General features: G+C 43.0%; 2 protein-coding genes across 4 annotated transcripts in view; one reads left to right on the top strand and one right to left on the bottom strand.

Annotated features, from left to right (window-relative positions):
• The window catches only part of ESF1 (ESF1 nucleolar pre-rRNA processing protein homolog), a 29,919-nt gene extending 22,766 nt beyond the window's left edge, over positions 1-7,153 (bottom strand). The window contains exons 1-6 of one of the 3 annotated variants that reach the window (XM_033055994.1): positions 7,084-7,153; positions 4,739-5,411; positions 3,025-3,353; positions 2,137-2,250; positions 1,351-1,451; positions 165-317 (exon numbers count right to left, since the gene is read on the bottom strand). In XM_033055994.1, the coding sequence (XP_032911885.1) occupies positions 165-317; positions 1,351-1,451; positions 2,137-2,250; positions 3,025-3,353; positions 4,739-5,411 (1,370 nt within the window). In that variant the 5' untranslated portion in view covers positions 7,084-7,153. Of the gene's footprint in view, positions 1-164; positions 318-1,350; positions 1,452-2,136; positions 2,251-3,024; positions 3,354-4,738; positions 5,412-6,934; positions 7,040-7,067 lie in introns of those variants that run through there. The other 2 variants (XM_033055995.1, XM_033055996.2) reach the window with 2 other exon arrangements.
• Positions 7,154-7,241: 88 nt separating this feature from the next.
• NDUFAF5 (NADH:ubiquinone oxidoreductase complex assembly factor 5) lies at positions 7,242-17,371 on the top strand. The gene is made up of 11 exons (XM_033056252.2): positions 7,242-7,465; positions 7,989-8,029; positions 8,244-8,307; positions 8,964-9,011; positions 9,113-9,216; positions 9,705-9,744; positions 12,096-12,293; positions 14,003-14,063; positions 15,288-15,371; positions 15,722-15,804; positions 15,934-17,371. The coding sequence occupies exons 1-11, from the start codon at positions 7,250-7,252 to the stop codon at positions 16,018-16,020; spliced, it is 1,026 nt and encodes a 341-aa protein (XP_032912143.1). The 5' UTR covers positions 7,242-7,249; the 3' UTR covers positions 16,021-17,371.
• Positions 17,372-18,133: the final 762 nt, after the last annotated feature.

The raw sequence follows: 18,133 nt of genomic DNA, 5'->3' as shown, positions 1-18,133 counted from the left end.
AAAGAACCAAGGGAACATCTGACAACTCACCAGATGCCAAATTTATCTTTCTATCTCATTTTGGTTACAGAATAAAGTCAAAATAGTTTACTCCAAATTATTACAAACTGCCTTTAGTTCACCCTCCCTGGCCCAACATGCAAAAATATCACCAGTGGAGTTACCTCAGGTCTATGAAAGAACAGCTACTTTCAAATTCCAGTCCATCACATTCCTCATAAATTTTATTGGCTGTTTCAGGAGAATCACATTCTACAACTGCATAGAAGTATTTCAGTCGCTTAAACTGGTATTCCCGCAGCTTTTCCCTATAAATCCTGCAAAAGTGAAGAAACTAATTTTAATTCACCTCATTAAAAGCATGTGCCAATCAATTACTCCCCTAATCTTCGAAAACTAGACGTTAAACAGTACAAAGTTCCACCATTATTGAGTTTTTTTTCAAGTAAAAATACTATTTCTGACAGTTTTATTAAGTGTAAAATTTGGACTTGACTCCACTGAAAAGTCACAGGGATGAAGTTCAGTGAATCTGAAGGGCACAGGTATCACTCAGGTACCTGCAGGATACCTGGATTTCTATGTGTTGGATTCCAGACGCTCTCCAGTCCACTGAGCAATAAATCCAACACTTCAGGGTGGACCTTGATGCACAGAGTGCAGGTGAGCTCAGAACACGCTCTACGTCCACCTTACACTCTCCTGATGCACTGGAGAATGTCTTCAAAGGGATCTGCCCTTATTTTAGAAGCATCTAGATTTTCTAAATATAGGGCAGTACAGCAGGATTTGGCCTCAGTCAGGCTGCCAAACATCTGGAAATTCTGGAAAAATATCAAAGCAAAACCTTGATTGGAAGTTTTAAAAAGGCATAAAAGACATGGCTGAAGGAGCCAGGACAATGGCAGGACTGAGGAGCTCAGCCTAGGAGGCCAGGGCTGTTACTGGTGGCACTCAAGAAATCTCAGTTTGGGAATTCTTGGACTAAGGTCCCTTTTGATTCACCAGTAAGAATTTTGACAGTGAGCACTTAAGGTAGTTTACTGCACAAATGGTAATTTGTAGAGGAGAAATGCTGGTTTTTAAGCTACCCACATATTTGTTCCATTGATTATTCCAATGAGCTACATCATAAAATTCTGAACTCACATCAACAAGCAAATCTTCACAAGTTCCATCACAGGCATTTATTAAATGCACTTATAATGAACCAGTGCCTGTTGTAAAAAAATTAAGGTGTCCACAGGACACTTCCACATATGAACTCCTGGAAACAGGAGTTGATTTGGATCTCCACTAAGAATTCAACATGTTATATCTCTCATTTGAAGACAAAATTAAAACAAGTACCCATCATCCTCTGTAGTATTCTCTGGAAGTTCGAACAGTTCCACAGGTCCTTTTTGCTCTTCCTCTTTCAATCTCTCTTTTCCAAACTCTGAAGGATAAATCTACAAATACAACAACACAAAACTAGTTTTTTAACTGTGGTGTAATGTACACTAACTAAGAAAAAAAAAATCTCTCCAGGCTGTTACACTTTACAGTTTTTATTTAAGATCAGTAAAGGGATCAATTCCATAAACTTGAGTATCTCCCTAATTTTAACATAGGGAAAAGACAGTAGAATAACCAAACTGCCAGCTAGGAATTTTGAGGCAGATGAGGAACAACAGGAACCCTGAATTTGTTCATTGTACTGTGGCCCTTTTCAGAAAGAGGTATCTGATTAAAATTTCTCAAGGGTTGAGGCAGACACTAGTAATGGAAAAATATAATCTAATTGGTCAGAATACAAGCAATTTATTAGTAAGGTCTAAGGCTGGGTTTTAGGCCTAAGGTTGGGTTATCTGCCACACCACTGAATATTAAACTAATCCAAGAAATGTAGTCTCCTCCTACTAGAACTGAGAACTTCAGTATTAGTCTCAGAAAATCAGCACTGAGAGCAAACCTCATAAACATGAGAAGTCAATGGCTTTGGCCTCTAACTCTGCCAAATACATGACTGCTACAGCAAGTTAAATTGCATCACAGTTTCTCTTTAAACACATTAATATTTCTTTCCATTCTCCACAGCACTGTCCTACTTCTTATTTTGTAGTCTATTTTTTCGTTTTAGAAATCAGGTCTTACCTTAACAGAAAACACTGTTCCTCCTTTGGGTGTGAAAGAAGTAAATAGAGCCAGCAAATCCTTAGCCTTCAACCTATCCCAATCCATATTACAAACTGCCAATCTACTTGTAATCTGAAAGGAAAGAACATAAAATTCATAGGTTTAATTGTTGACTTCTGTTGGGAACACACAATTCTCTAGTAGACTCAGTGGTAAAAATCAAAGTCACCAATACACTTTGCTGAAAAAAATAAAAGCAGCATTGTCGTCATGACTTTTTATCACTTAAACTAGCAAAGATGAGAAGCAGAAATTACCAGAGCACATAAAAAGGACATAAATAGTGAAGTACCAAAGAACAGATTGCCTCAATCACAGAATTCGAACTGCAGCAACAACAACATAATTGCTTAGGATTTTGTTATCATCAAGCACTGCTAGTCTCAGGAGCAACTACTATCACTATTGTGAAGCACTAGAGTACTGTCATTTCTTACACCCTGATTGTGCCAGTTGTAAAATCCTATTTCACTGTCTCATGATGCCTTAATTTCTTAATGTGTGAGTTAAATAACTAAATTTTCAGAAAGTGAAAAAAAAATCAGTAATGAACAAAAGCAGTACTGTTTAAATTCTGGAATTTCTGAAAGGGTCAATTTTGTTTGTCCTTTCAGTTGTAGATAGCTTATCCACAGGTATAGCTAAGTGTGCTTAAGGGAAGAGGAGACACCAGTGAAAACTGCAAGTTTCTCATTGTCAGACAATTTCATCATCACTTCCATTCTGTCACTAAAAGGCTGAAAAACCTTTAAGAAAAATACTTCCACAAACTGTTCCATAGATGATGAACTCATAACATTTCTGAGTTTGTCACGTAGCAACTTTTCACATGCAAAGTATTGTTACCTCATCTCCACGAGGGGCATCTTTATCCAGTTCGCGCCACGAGTGCTCGATCTCTGGCTCCTTTGGAAACAGCTCATTCAAATCCTCATCATCCTCTGAGCTTGTTTCAATGTTCCCTATGCCTCTGGCTAGATCAGGCCCACTGTCACTTTCTTCATCATCTTCTGAATCACTGTCATCTTCACCTATTTCCCCATCATCTTCTGGTTCCTCTTCCTCACCTGTTTCTCCACCATCTTCTGATTCCTCTTCTTCCGATTCTGCATCCTCACTTGCAGAGCCTTCTTCCTCTAACTGGTTTTTACATTTTGCACTTTGGTCACAGCTGTCTGCACACAGAAAGATAAACATTGGATACATTTTTATGTTAGAGTTACACATGACCCTTTGCAAAAAGGAAAACTTCAGGGCTTTTTCATACCTATTTAAAGGAATCCTGAAAGGTGTAACAATGCAGAAGCAAAACAGAAAACATCAGCATTGCCCCTTTTGTTTGTCTGGTCTGGTCTAATCTAATTTAATTACTCTTTAGGCCCAAAATTGCATTATCAATCTCAACTGTAATTATATATTCTGCTGTTTTATTTATATTACAGCTCCAACAGGTAGAAATCTATTATTTCATAATGGAGGCTATACACATGCTTGAGCAAAATAAATAAAGTTTTTCTTTAAGTTACCTGTTCTTTCTAGTCTCGTCTAATATTAATGGCTCAATGCTGCCATGTTTACAGTTTGAGTCCACAAGTTGTGATGTGCCTTCATGGTATCAGTTCATATATCTGCTGTTCAGTTTGATAAATACAGCAGCGTATATGCTGTTATAAATTTTGCTTCCATAGCTAACCAGTTATTTCAGCACCAACAACTGAAAGGATGGGGATGTTCACAATCTTACAGATTACTGATCCTATACAGAGTTGACGAACTCCAATCTTTCAGCAGCACTGTGTCAGTCAGCGATTTTATAACTACAGTAATTTCACGACTATAAGGCACACTCTTTTGAGTAAAATTTTCCCTCGAACCCGGAAGTGCGCCTTATAGTCCGGTGTGCCTTATCTCATGTACAAAGTTGCGACATTTGCCAAACCGGAAGTATGAGTTATGAGCCGTGGGAGGAGCCGGAAGTGCCACGGCAGCCGGCTGGAGGCGGGCCCAGGGGCCCGTGGCTCCACCCCTGCCGGATGGAGGTGGGCCTGGGGGCCCATGGCTGCCGGGTGAAGGCGGGCCTCTGGGCCTGCAGCACCCCCCCTCTTGGGTCCAGGCAGTCCCGGGGGCCCATGGCTGCCAGGTGAAGGCGGGCCAGGGGGCCTGCGGCACCCCCTCTCCCAGGTCCAGACAGTCCCGGGGGCAAATGGCAGTCAGGTGAAGGCGGGCCCAGGGGCCCACGGCACTGCGCCTGCTGGGTACAGGTGGGCCCGGGGGCCAATGGCTGTTGGGTTGAGGCGGGGCCTCGGCCAGCAACCGTGTGGGGGGAGCTGGGGGCGGAGCCTTGCTGCAAAAAAAAAGTGCGCCCTATAGTCCGGTGTGCCTTATCTGATCTACAAAGTCGCAAATTTTGCCGACTCCGGGGGGGGTGCGCCTTATAGTCTGGTGTGCCTTATGGTTGTGAAATTACTGTAGTCTTGCAAAATATCTTCCATGGATAAAACAAAAGCATCAAGACCCAAATAAACACAGCTGAATTCTCCTGGTTATTTGAACAACTAACCTGATTCTTTTATTTTCGCTCCTAGGGGGTGGTCCCTCCTGGGAGGTTTGACTGACTTAGTAGCACTTGCTTGTGAAGACTTTTCCTTGTCTTGAGTTGAAATGGATCTTCCCCTTGATGCATCTCCTTGCTTGTTTTCCCTTTTGGGTAAAAGGTCCTTGTTCCCCTGAGAGCGATCAACTTCCACTACAGGTTTCTGTGAGTCCTCTTTCAACTTAGATTTACTTTTTTGTACTTTTTTAAGGTCATTTAGTCTAGTCTCAGCTTCACATGTTTGGTCCACTCCCTGTTGGGTTTTTTTGCTGTCCTCCTTTGAGAGGCCACCAGCAGTATCTGCTTCTCCTTTACCTTTAGCTTTCTTCTTTTTTTTCTTTACCGTGAGTTCATTACTCTCACTTTCTGAAAGATCAGAGTCAGACTCTGACAAGGCATAAAACTTCCTGAGGTTCTCTGTAGAGGTGTAGTTAACAGGGCGACCTCTTTTATCCACTGTGTATCTCAGCTTGAACTTCTTGTCATGGAACATCGCTCGGAATCGCTTGTCAATCTTGACTTTCCGTTCCTTTTCAGGCATCTCCCAAAACCTGGGATCCCTTGCCACACAGCTGAACCTGCCATCGCTCAGGATTTCTTCCTGGGATGATATTTTTGATGCCATTGAAGACTTGGCCATCTACAACATGGAAAAAACCCAAATATTTCTGATAAAAAAAAACCTCAACCAATTAACATAGATTTAGATACGTAACTGAAAAAAAACAAGGATTAAACAAAGCTGGATTTCTAACCTGTGCCTAAAAAGTTCTTTCCAAAAGCATATATGGCAATTTCATAGCATCACACACCACCTGGTTGGAAGGGACTTCAAAGACGACCTGGCCCAACATTTCTTGGCAAAAGCATTGTATACACAAGATGGTGCAGTGCTCTGTCCAGCCAAATCTTGTAAGTGGGAATCAAGTGGAAATCCACCACTTCCCTGGGGAGATTCCTCCAGTGGTTGAATGTTCTCATTGAGGAAAATTTTCCTCTTGTATCTAAATGGAAACTCCCCAGGAAAAACTTGTACCTATTACCCCTTGTCTTTTGCTAGTGACTTCTTGTAAAAAGAGAGTCTCCATCTTCTCTGTAGCCACCTTTTAAACACTGGAACACGAGGACAAGGCCTCTCCTGAGCCTTCTTCCCTCAAGGTGGAACAAATCCAGCTCTCTGTGCCTTTCCTCACATGGCCACCTTTGTGGCCCTTCTCTGGACCCTCTCCAGTCTGTCGACATTTTTTTGTAGCAGGAACCAAACCTGAACACAGAATTCCAGACATGACCTGACAAGCACCAAGTGGGATAATGACTTCTTTATCTCTGCTGATGTCTGGTTGATGGAACCCAGCACCTTGTTGGCTTTGATGCAGCAGCAGATTTAACAAGGCACAAATAATCCTGTAACTGCCACAGTCTCAGCCACAAATCTTGGCTTTGTCAGCTGTGCTGGTAGCCCAGAAATCCCATGCGCCCTGGGCTGTGTCCAAAGCTCCATGGACAGCAGGTGAGCAAGGGAATTCTGCCCCTCTGCTCTGCTTAGGTGAGAGCCCACCTAAAGTGCTGTGTCCAGATCTGGGGTCCCAACACTGGAAGAATGTGGAGTTGTCAGAGTAAGTCCAGAGACCACCCCCAAGACAGAGAGGGATAGAGTTCCTCTCCAATGAGAAAAGACTGAGAAAATTGAAATTGTTCAGCCTGGAGAAGAGAAGGCCTCAGGAAACCTAATTGTGGCCTTTCAGTATCTGAAAGGAACCTAAAAGAAAGATGGAGAAAGACTATTTACAAGGGTCTGGAGTAACAGGACAAAGGGGAATGGCTTCAACCTATTAGAAGGTAGATTTTGATTAGACAGGAAGAAAAAGTTCTTCCCTATGAGCGTGGTGAGGCAGTGATACAGGTCGCCCAGAGAAGCTGTGAATGCCTCATCCCTGGAAGTGTTCATAGCCAGGCTAGATGGGGCTCTGAGCAATGTAGGATAGGGGAAGGTATCCCTACCCATGGGAGAGAGTTCCAAACGAGATTGTGTTTAAGATCCTTTCCAACCCAGGCCATCCTATGATTCCACGATAACAGATGCACCTGGGCTGCAGACACATCCCTCCGTGACTCCCCACCAGACCCAGGCACGCAACCTTCGACGAGATTAACCCACCGTACCTACAGCCCACCAGCACCACCAGGTGCGCCAAGACAGCTACAGCCGCCGCAGCCGCCGCACCCGCTCCGCCCCGACCCTACTGACGGAGGCGGCCGCCGGGAGGAGCCCCGAGGCCGCTCCGCTCGCACCGACCGTGTCAGGCACCCACCGCTCCCTCACAGCGCTGTCCGCACGCCGCCACCGCACGGCCACTTCCGGCGGCGTTACGGCGGCCGCGGCGGGACATGGTTCCCCCCCATCACTGCGCGTGCGCGGCGGGACACGGCTCCCCGCCCGCACTGCGCGTGCGCGGAGGGGCGCGCGAGGCCGAGCCGATGAAGGGCCTGGCCAGGCCGGCGCTGAGGGCGCGATGGTGCCGCCTGCTCTGGGCGCTGCCGGCAAGGGCCGCCGCCGCTTCGCCGCCTCCTCCTGCCGGAGCCTCGCCGAGCTCGGGCGCGCTGAACCCCTTCGACCGCCGGCTGAAGCGGAAGCAGAAGAACTGGGCGGCGCTGCAGGCCGAGCCCGCCAAGTGCGATTACCTGCGGGAGGAGGTGCGGGGCCGGGGGCGCTGGCAGGGTCCACTCGAGTGCTGTGGGCAGTTCTGGGCCCAGCAGCTCAGGGACGATTTGGAGAAGCTGGAGGGGGTCCAGAGAAGGGCAGCGGGGCTGGAGCACAAGGCCTCTGAGGGAACTGGAGTGTTCAGCCTGGAGAAATGAAGGCTCAGGGATGGTCTTATCACTTCTAGAACTCCCTGAGGTGAAGTTGTAGCCAGATGAGGGTCGGTCTCTTTTGCTAGAGGATAAGAGGATGTCGTCTGAAGCTCCGCCATGGGACGTTTAGGTTGGACATCAGGAATATTTTCAGAGAAAAGTGTGATCAGACATTGGAATGGGCTGCCCAGGGAGGTGGTGGAGTCACCGTCCCTGGAGGTGTTTAAGGAAAGACTGCACGTGGCACTCAGTGCCATAGTTTAGTTGACGAGGTGCTGTTTACTAATAGGTTGTACTTGATTATCACAAAGGTCTTTTCCAGCCTCACTGATCCTGCGGTTCTGACCGTCGGCTCTCCCCGCAGGTTGGCGGCCGGATCGCGGACCGGGTGTTTGACATCACCAGGTGAGCCCCGTCGTGTCCCGCCCTCCCCTCATCCCCAGGGGATGGGGAGAACCGCTGGATGAAGAGCACTTTTCCCCGAGGTACCACAAAAGGATGCTCGTTGGGCTGAGCTCGATAAGGCCCTTGGAGATTAGCAGGTGAAACTTAATATAATCTAAAATTTAAAATATTTTACGAGTCGGTTATGTTTTGTATTGCTAATCTTATCCTTTAGGACGTTTCCTCTCGCTTTGGATGTTGGCTCTGGAAGAGGTTACATAGCTCAGCACTTAACTAAGGTACTGTCTCTTCATACTTAAAAGAGTTTAAAGGAATTTCATATGTGTCCCTCTCTTTCAAACAGAGCTCTGTTACAATTTAAAACAATTGTAGGAGTCTTGATGAGAGAAATCTTCCCCCCCACACCCCTACACCTGTAGTTATAGCTCAAAGCTGGGTTTTATGCAGGCTATTCTTAGTTTATTGCCATTGAAACCTGGAAAAATGGTAGTGCAAGGGAAGTTATCCGTTCTATAACACTTAACTTTTAGTTTTGTGCAGGGATATGTGTTTTTTTGGTGAATCTATTGACCATAGTTAGTTGTTAAAGAGAAGTGTTATTATGGAGACTTTGAATCCAATAACAGTTTACTCTTAATGAACCACACTGTAAGTAAAGGTGCTTCTTTGGCTATTAATACATGGTTTATATTTAATCAAATTTGTGCCAAAAATTACAGAATGTGTTTTCTGTCACCACTTCTGCCTCAGCTGTTCTCCCTGGAAGCAGGTGCCACGTTAGGTGGGGAAAAGTGCTTTCTGCTTTATATAAAGCTTTTATCAAGAGTGGAAAATATTCTAACTTATTACAAATAGGTGTAAGTGCCAAAAAATTATTTATGTCCATTTAAAAAATAATTTGCATATTTAATAGGCTTTTAAAATTTCATTTTAGGAAACAGTTGAAAAACTTATTCAAGTTGATATCGCAGAGAATGCTTTAGTAAGTAGATTTTTGAATGCCGAAGTTCTTCCGTTCTGTAATGCAGGAAAGCAAAAGAAGGGGGTTTCTAATGAGCTGTTTTTCTTCCAACCCAACTTTAGAAAAATGCTGTAGAATCTGAAATCCCGACAGTCAAGGTCGTAGCCGATGAGGAATTCCTTCCTTTCAAAGAAAATACGTTTGATCTTGTTGTCAGCAGCTTAAGGTATGTATTAATAATCTATTTTGCTTTGTTAAGGTTAATAATGTTCTTTCCAGAGTAGTTTTAAGAAAATAAATCCAACAAAGATTACTAGTCCGTTAAAAAGCAATAAAATAGTTAATTGTAATTAATAATTAACTAATAGTTGCATAGTTAATATGAACATGCAGTAGGAAAATCTGCTGTCCTGGTTATTCTTTCTGCTTTATTTGTTGTATTTCCTTCAAAACACTTGGAGCTTCTGTCACTCCTGCATTTTGACAAACTAGTCTCCAGGACTTGTATTTTCTCCCCAAAAAAGAAAAAAATGTGGAGAAACTTCTGTTCTTGTTTGGTATCAGTTTCAAGCATGTGTTTCAGCATGGCTGCACCTTGAGAAACCAGTTTGTGGCTTTGGCTCCTGAAAATTACTTAGCTAATTAAGTAGTTACTGGTATTCCCTAAACTTGATGTAATCTGAAATTATAAAACGTACTCTTCTGTTATTTCAGTTTACATTGGGTGAATGACCTTCCTAAAGCTTTCAAAGAGGTAAGAAATTGGGTTTTAATACTCTAAATGAACACTTACCATTATTTGAATTGAGAGCACCCTCTATTTCCAAATCTTCCTTAAATAAGAGGCACATCAATATCTCACATTCTGCACAAGCTTTTTTTTGCAACACTTTTGGCAGTCTGAGGAGCGTTAGTTGATAGTGCTACTAATTTGCTCCCCAAAAAATCAATTTTGAATATGTAACTGAAGCACCAGATTTGTACAATATTTCGGATCACAGCTGAGATCATGGTAACTAATGTCACCTGAGGCAGTGCTATTGATTTTTATTGTTAGCTCTTACTATTTGTAGTACATACCTGTAGTACAATACTTCTCCAGAACTGCTTTATGGAGCTTGAGTTATTTTTATGTCTCAGCTGTTTATTTTGAAATACAACTTAGATCAAGGCTTTTTTCATTTTGAGATGAAGCTTGTTGAGTACAGAAATGTATTTTATTTTCACCAACAGTTTTGGTTATTTTGAATCAGTTCAGCTCTTTCTTGCAGGTGTGAGCTTTAGTCAAATCAAAAACATGGAGCAAGAACAAGGAACATTAACCAGTTTACTGTTTGTTCATTTATTTCAAATTGATCAGTCATTGCAGTGCTGTTCTATCAACTTTTGGTAGGAATAGGACTGCTGTACTGTTACTTAAATAATAAAAATAACTTGAAATGCATTCAGTACTTAAAACTTTGAAAGAAATATACAATTTTCACTGGGTTTTAAGTATTCTATAGAGTCTCAAGTATTTTCTCCCACACTAAATACAACTGACACTGTGTCACAACAGGGAGGGAACTGGGCTTCTTGGCCAACTTTCATGATTTCCTGTGTTGGTACCACTCCCTTTAGCTGCCTAATTTTCTTACCTGTTCAATTAAAGGCTTTTTTGCTAACACAGAAAAGGTAGCTTAATTAATACTTCATTTAAAAACTATTGAAAATATTTTCTTTTCAAAAGCATTGAAAATGCTTGCTTTCTTGTTAACCTGGTTGTAAAATCAAGCTCTTCTGAATGTCTAAGCCAGAGATAATTTCCAACTCTTAAGGAAACAAGAAAGCATGAATTTATTGGCTTCTTGCTAGGAAGGGGGCTAGAACTTAGGAGACCAGAGAGCAGCTTGTCAGCCTTGGTGTTTGAGTTATGATATTGCTGTTTTGGCAAGTTAATAATAAGTAATCGTAGACATAATAAAAATGGCATTACAGTAATTTCACGACTATAAGGCGCACCCCCCGGGAGTCGCCAACTTTCACAACTTTGCTGATCATATAAGGCGCACCGGACTATAAGGCACACTATTTTTTTGCAGCGAGGAGCCACGTGGCGCGCAGCAAAGTAACGAATTACTGGCAGGTGCTCAATTTGCAACCAAGTTTCAAAGATTGGTGTGGCCTTTAAACGCAGCCCCAGGCGCCCTCCCCGTGCAGAGGGCCCCAGCACTCCCGCCCGCCCCCAGCACCGGCTGGCACAGCTCACAGCTCCTGCCGCGTGACCGCGCTGCATCCCAGCTTCCCCCCGGCCGGCGGCGGCTCCCTGCTTCTCAGCGCTTTACCGCAGCACTTTTTCGCCGCTTTTTGGCACTTCTTGGTGCTTTTTTGCCGCTTCTCGGTGCTTTCCCGGGGCGCTTTCTCGCTGCTTCTCGGCGCTTTCCCAGAGCACTTCTTGGCACTTCCCCATGGCCGTGCCACTTCCCCCTGCTTCTCTCCGGCCGGCGGCCGCACCGGGTCCCTGTTTCCCCCGCCCAGCGACCGCGGCTCCCGCGGGTCCGTGCTCAACTTACAACTCGCACTTCTGGGTTCGCAAATTTCCAAACTTTGTACATGAGATAAGGCGCACCGGACTGTAAGGCGCACTTCCGGGTTCAGGGGAAAATTTTAGTCAAAAGAGTGCGCCTTGTAGTCGTGAAATTACTGTATTCTGTTGTCTCAGAAGTGCAGAGATCACTACTGTAAACTAAAGCCTCCATTTCTCTTAAGCCATTAAAAAATAAAAGAAAGTCAAAGTAAATAGCATACCTTAATCTACGCTCCTTTTGGAAGTAAATTAATTGAGAATATTGTTTTAGGAGTATTCTGCTGAAAGTGGTTTTACCCTCAATTTCCATTGTTCCGTATTTCCTGACTGTGGATTTGCACTTAAAAATAGAAAATAGTCTCTGTTCAACCAGAGTATTCATTTGCAGTGTGATCAGAAGCTGTGTCACAGCTTGCCCTGCAGAATATAATCAACAGAGCTGTCTGTCACAGCTCTGACAATGGTTGCTTTTGAGTTCATCAAGATAAAAAACCTGAGAACTTCACATAGCAAAACCATGCCCTGTTTGTGCCTTGCAGATCCACCAGGTGCTGAAGCCAGATGGGGTGTTCATCGGGGCCATGTTTGGGGGGGACACTCTGTACGAGCTGCGCTGCTCCCTGCAGCTGGCCGAGCTGGAGAGGGAAGGGGGATTCTCTCCTCACGTGTCACCCTTCACCGCCGTCGCTGATCTGGGACATCTGCTGTCCAGAGCTGGCTTCAACACCCTCACTGTGGTAATTATAAGTAAGAAACAATCGGGCAGAACAATCCAGAATGTCAGAGCTGCTGGAATATTGTAGTAATCATGTCGAGATGGACTGGACTGACACTATCATCAGTCCTGTATTAAAAACTTCTCGTGCCTTCTTTCAGTTGACTTCTCTCAAGCAACTCTGACTCCTTTTCTCATAGGCAGCTCCACACAGCACTGTCTCCTCTCTGCAAGTTTCCTTCTTCCTTCTACATAACAGGCTAGCCCCCAAGCTGTCTCTGACCCAGCCACCTAACCCTGTCTGTCCCTCACAGAGCATCTTCTCACCTTGTCTGCCCCTTGCATGACTGCATGTCCTTTACCTCATCAAAGCACAGCCAGCAGACTCAGTCTCAAACTCTTCATCTCAAACTGCAACTCATGACCAGTGAACCCACTCTTTTATAACACCCAAACTCATTGGGCAGGCACAGACTTTCCACTGCTCAGTAACCAGTACAGCTCTTAATTCATCAGGAGAGATTGCCTTCTGGACTATCCTCTACTATCTTTTCAACTTATCTTCCCACAGAATATGAAAAAATCACTTCTTGCTGATGTAGTAATAACACACTGCTTCCTTCTGTGTGTGGTGCATCTCACTGAACAGGCTGCAGAAATAGCCTGGACTGCCGCTGGTTTTGGCTTGGTGGTGATTAATGGAACCAACTGAAGTGTGCCTTTGGCTCGTGGCCCAGCAGAATTTAGATGGTTTTCTTGGAGAAATGTCAGAGAATGTTAGACCTACATGAAAAAAATTGTAGACACTTGCTCTTTCTTCTAAAACCAAGAGGAAAATAATGGCATTTAAATTAAAATTTTATTGCATTTGGGCTACTAAGCAAAACTTTTAAAAAATGTTGAAATAGTACATGCTTCCTAGAACTTCATGATTTGAGCAGAGGAGGGAGATGAGTAGAATTGTAGGATGGTTTGGGTTGGAAGGGACCTTAAAAATCATCTAGTTCCAGCCCTCCTGCCATGGGCAGGGAGTAGTTTGGTAGTACAGCAAGGTTGAAATACAGTAATTTCACATGTATAAGGCACACCCTTTTGACTAAAATTTTGGCCCAAACCGGGAAGTGTGCCTTATAGTCCGGTGCGCCTTACATAATGTACAAAGTTGCGAAATTTGCCACCCTGGAAGTGGGAGCCACGAGGCGGGGTGACGCAGCGGGAGCGCCGAGCCGTGAGGGGGGGGTGGGAGCGGGCAGCCCCAGCCTGGCGGGAGCCATGCAGGAGGGCTGGGAGCCAGCGGCCCTGGCCCAGCTGGAGCGGCGAGGGGGGGCTGGGAACCGCCCAGCGTGGCAGGAGCGGACGACCTGGTAGGAGTGGTGCGTGGGGAGGGAGGCAGTCGGCCCTGGCCGCTGCGCAGGGAGGGAGGGAGCCAGTGGCCACCCCGAGCCAACTCGGAAGTGCGAGCTGTGGCCGTGCCATGGCAACCCTGAGCTGCCCCGGACTGCGGGCAGCCCCTGTTACTGATTTGTTACTTTGTTGCGTGTGGATCCTCGCTGCAAAAAAAAAAAGTGTGCCTTACAGTCCGGTGCACCTTATATAATGTACAAAGTTGTGAAATTTGCTGACTCCCGGAGGTGCGCCTTATAATCCCGTGCACCTTATAGTTGTGAAAGTACTGTAATGCTGTTGGTTTAGCTTGATATGCTCTAAAACTGAACTTCTCAATTCTTCTAGGATACTGATGAAATCCAAGTGAACTACCCAGGGTTATTTGAGGTTATGGAAGACTTACAAGGCAAGTATATTCTTTGTGGAAACATCAGTTTTCTTTATCAGCAGAGCAGATGCAGAAGTGTTACTGTGTGTTTCTTAACTCCAAATCATAGAGTCATGTGGGTTGAAAAGAACCATCTAGTCCAACTCTGCAGTGAGCTGGGACATCTTGAACTAGATCAGGTTGCTCAGAGCTCCATCAACCTGGTCTTGGGATGTTTCCAGGTGTGGATCATCCACCACCTCTCTTAGTAACCTGAGCCAGTGTTTCACCATCTTCATCACAAAAAATTCCTTTCTTATAAAAATAGAAATAAATCTTATTGCAACAGGGGAAGCATTAGTTTTTTTTCCTGCTATCTGGTGAGTCAGGAGATTATGCCTGTCAGGAGATTTGTGCTGGGAAACGCAAGTCAAAGATTTGCTGGTTCATGGTCTGTGAGTGTTCTTTTCCCTGGGGTTCTCGTTCTGCATGAGCCTGTTCAATGTAAGGTGCAGAAAAGCCTTAAAGGGAGACAGGACCAGTATCCCACACAATGACTTTTCCTGTGAACCTTTCTAATTACCAGGGCAATCCGCAAACTGCTTTGGAATGAGAATAAATATATCCTTAATTTGCAGTCTGCTGAGAAACAGCAAAAATTGAGTAAGGATTTTGTTAATCATTAATATTCTGATTGTATTTGTCATGGGTTGTAAAGCAATCATTCACATGCAGTCTGTTACTGACAGCAACTCAGGGCATTTCTTCTCTGCATCGACTGCTGTTTGGAGTAATTCCTTAATGGAAAGGCAACTTTTATTCTGAGCAGAAACATTCAGATGCAGTAAGTGATTAGAAAGATTAGAATTGTGGTTATTTTATTTTGTATTTTGAATTTCTTGGACTAGTCATTTTAATTGTTATTTGTTAAAACAATATGGTCATGTGTCTGAATAAACTCTTTGTACTCGTTCTTAAAACTAGTTGTACTTAAAAGCTTAAACGTTTGAAGATTCAGGCTGAAGAAGTAATAATTTGAAATGATTCCTAGCAATGCAAACTGTAAATTGCAAAGCACAGGAATTGAAAGTCTTGGAATCTTAGATATAAGAAACTCACCTAATGATCTGTGGTATGTGCTCTCTTACAGTCAAGTGCAGAGGATTCTGTACTTGTTTAGTAAGAATCTGTCCTTAGAGCATGACATTTAACTCATGGCATGTGCTATATCTTCTTTTTCTTAAAGCTAAAACATATTTTTAGGTATGGGGGAGAGTAATTGCTCTTGGAATAGAAAACCTCTGCTACACAGGGAGACAATGCTGGCAGCTGCTGCAATATACCAAGGTCAGTATTTGAGAGGCAATGAGTTCATCTAAAATGACTTCAAGAACATTTTTTCTATGTCTTTTTCTATGACCTTTGTGTAAAAAAAACAAACAAAAAACAAAACAAAACCAAAAACCCCAAATACTGCAGAACAAAATGCTGTTACCATAAGCTATTTTTAACCTTAATTATAATGCCAGGATTTGAGCTATATTGATGCACCAGTATGGGATATTTTTATTGTCCCAGATCTTTCACCCGGAGTCATTTTGATGACTATGTCATGCTCAGTTCTGATGTTCTGAGAACTGAGTGTTTTCTGGAGCTGATGGTCTGTACCTTTTCTCTCTCCCTTCCTGCCCTAACAGAAATGTACGGAAACAGTGATGGCTCTGTACCTGCCACCTTTCAGATCTACTACATGATTGGCTGGAAATACCATGAGTCACAGGTAATGTGAAGCTGTTATTTTCTCCTTGAAGGTACTATTTAAATAAGTGAGGGTTTTTAAAGCTTTTTACAAAACATCTTAATTTAAAATTAGCCCTTTATGTATTTTTTTCTTCTTTTTTTTCTTTAGGCAAAACCTGCCCAGCGAGGTTCTGCAACAGTTTCATTTGGAGATCTGGCAAAAATAGAAGGACTTCTTAAAAGAGGAAAAAAATAGTTGTTCATCAGCAATAATAATTGTCTTGAAACTATTATAAAAGTTTTAATTGCAGACAGTCTTCACTTGTCCTTACTTAGTGATGACATCCGGAAATGATAATAAAGTGTGCATAGTAGAGGTTTTTGTACTGTGCTACAGCATCTGTGTGAAATAGTTAATGGTTAATTTTTTGTTTCTAGATAAATATTTGAGCAGTTTGGTCTCTGAAGTCTTTAAGAGAGCAATTCAACTCTCAACTTTTTATTAAATTTACTATTTTCAAAAATAAGGCCTCTTCCAACATTTCAGTATCACACGCTGCTCCAAGTATGATTTACATGTCTTGAATGTATTTTCTAATTATTTCTCAAGGATAATAGATCATAATAAATAATAGTGTACTATAACAGTAAAGAATGATAGCAGTTATAGGAGACATCCTATAAGAGAAACTACCAGATAATACAAAGATAAAAATTATTATGGTTTTTATGAGTTGGAAAGTATGAGTAAAAAGTTACTCCAAGTATTGTTTGAGATTTGAATAATTGATACTTTATCTAAACATTGGTTGAAAATTACCTTTACACATTACTTTCTACTTTTCTATGTCAGAGACTAAAGAGCAAGAAGAGTAATTTTCCTTTTAGATGTGCCATGGAGCTATGACTTTTCCTGTCTACAACTAACTACATTACCAGAAATGGATTTTAATTGCAACTAGGACCCATTAATATGAGACGTTTAGAAAAAATATCTGCCCGGAGATTCTGCTTGATTGTAGCACTCATAGAGATGGGGAGAAACAGAAAGAATGAAGATTATGCAATCAAATATACAGTTCTGTAAATTGTATATGAGTGGTACATCAATGCTTGTGGAACTAAAGCCTTTTTAAGTTTATTTCCTAAGCTTTTTTTAAGATTAGCCACCAGATGGAGCTTGACGGAACTTGTGTGTGGCACAAACCTTACAGGGCAGGTGGGCAGAAACCTTCTCATCTGTAAGGTCCTGAATTGGGGGGTTATTTTATTGACCAGGCTTTGACTTTGAATGAGAAATGGACAGAGAAGGTACAAATCATGAGAAGGAGGGCAGCAATGTTCCATCCTGATTTTCCTCAAAAGCCTAACCCATAAATATTCAAGGCAAATGACTTCATCATTTGTTTTCCTAGAAAGGAACAGTAATGCTGCTGGGAAAAGGGACCGAGACTCACCTTCAAAGCCCTCTAAACACTGAATCTAAAACAATAGCTTGTTTCTGTGAAAACTTTTTTTATTTATTACTGCATCAGTGGACTCAGTATAAGATACTGCATCTCTCTACAGGTCTTCTCTGGCATAAATAAAATCCCTTTGTTTCTGGAGGAATCTCTGATTTTCCAGATGTAGGTTTCTGTGAAGTTATGTTTCAAATTAATCTAACTTTATAAATCATTGCTTTAATAGGTTAATTTCCAGTCACTTGAACTGGTGGTTGTGACTCAGATGTGTTAAGGGAATGAGGAGGTGGAATGTGCTGGGTAAATGTTAATTGGAGAAGTGCTCCTACTGTGCTCCTTTGAAGTTCTCAAGTTATGGAGAAAAGGAAGGATTTCCAGTTCTTTGATGTCATATTTCATAAATGGCATGCATAAATAGTGGTAGTGGGGAAACATCTTCTGAACAGGGAGAGAAGATGAGTAGCTTCCTTCCTTGTCCTTGGGGGGGGAAAGGTGTAGATATTCCATTAATTTGGAAAAGGGGTGGAGTGTGAGAAGTAAGGAGCAGTAAATATGGCATTGGAGCATGTTGTGGGTTGTCGAGGTTTAGAAATTTTTCCCATTATTATGTTAAGCTAGCCGGGATGGCTCTCCTATTAGCTGTTAAGAGCTGGAGACAAAGGACTAGCTGAAGCAACCTGATGGCCCCATTAGGGAAAGGTGGAGTCCTGCTTTTGTTTTTCGGCAAGTAGGAGGACACTGGGGGTAGGAGAACTCTTACAGCTCTCCGGCTGAACTCGAGGAGAGAGGTTCCTTTTCTCCTGTTGGGATCAGGCTTCTTGGATTTGGACTGCTAAAGCTTCCTGCTTTCCTCTGAACAACTGGGAACTGGGACGCCCACGGTGAGCAGAATTCCTTCCTCACCTT

Source organism: Catharus ustulatus, chromosome 3, assembly GCF_009819885.2.
Source record: "Catharus ustulatus isolate bCatUst1 chromosome 3, bCatUst1.pri.v2, whole genome shotgun sequence".
Classification (NCBI taxonomy): Eukaryota; Metazoa; Chordata; class Aves; order Passeriformes; family Turdidae; genus Catharus; species Catharus ustulatus.
Note: the sequence above shows the minus strand (reverse complement) of the source record. Positions and strands in the feature narration are given on the sequence as shown.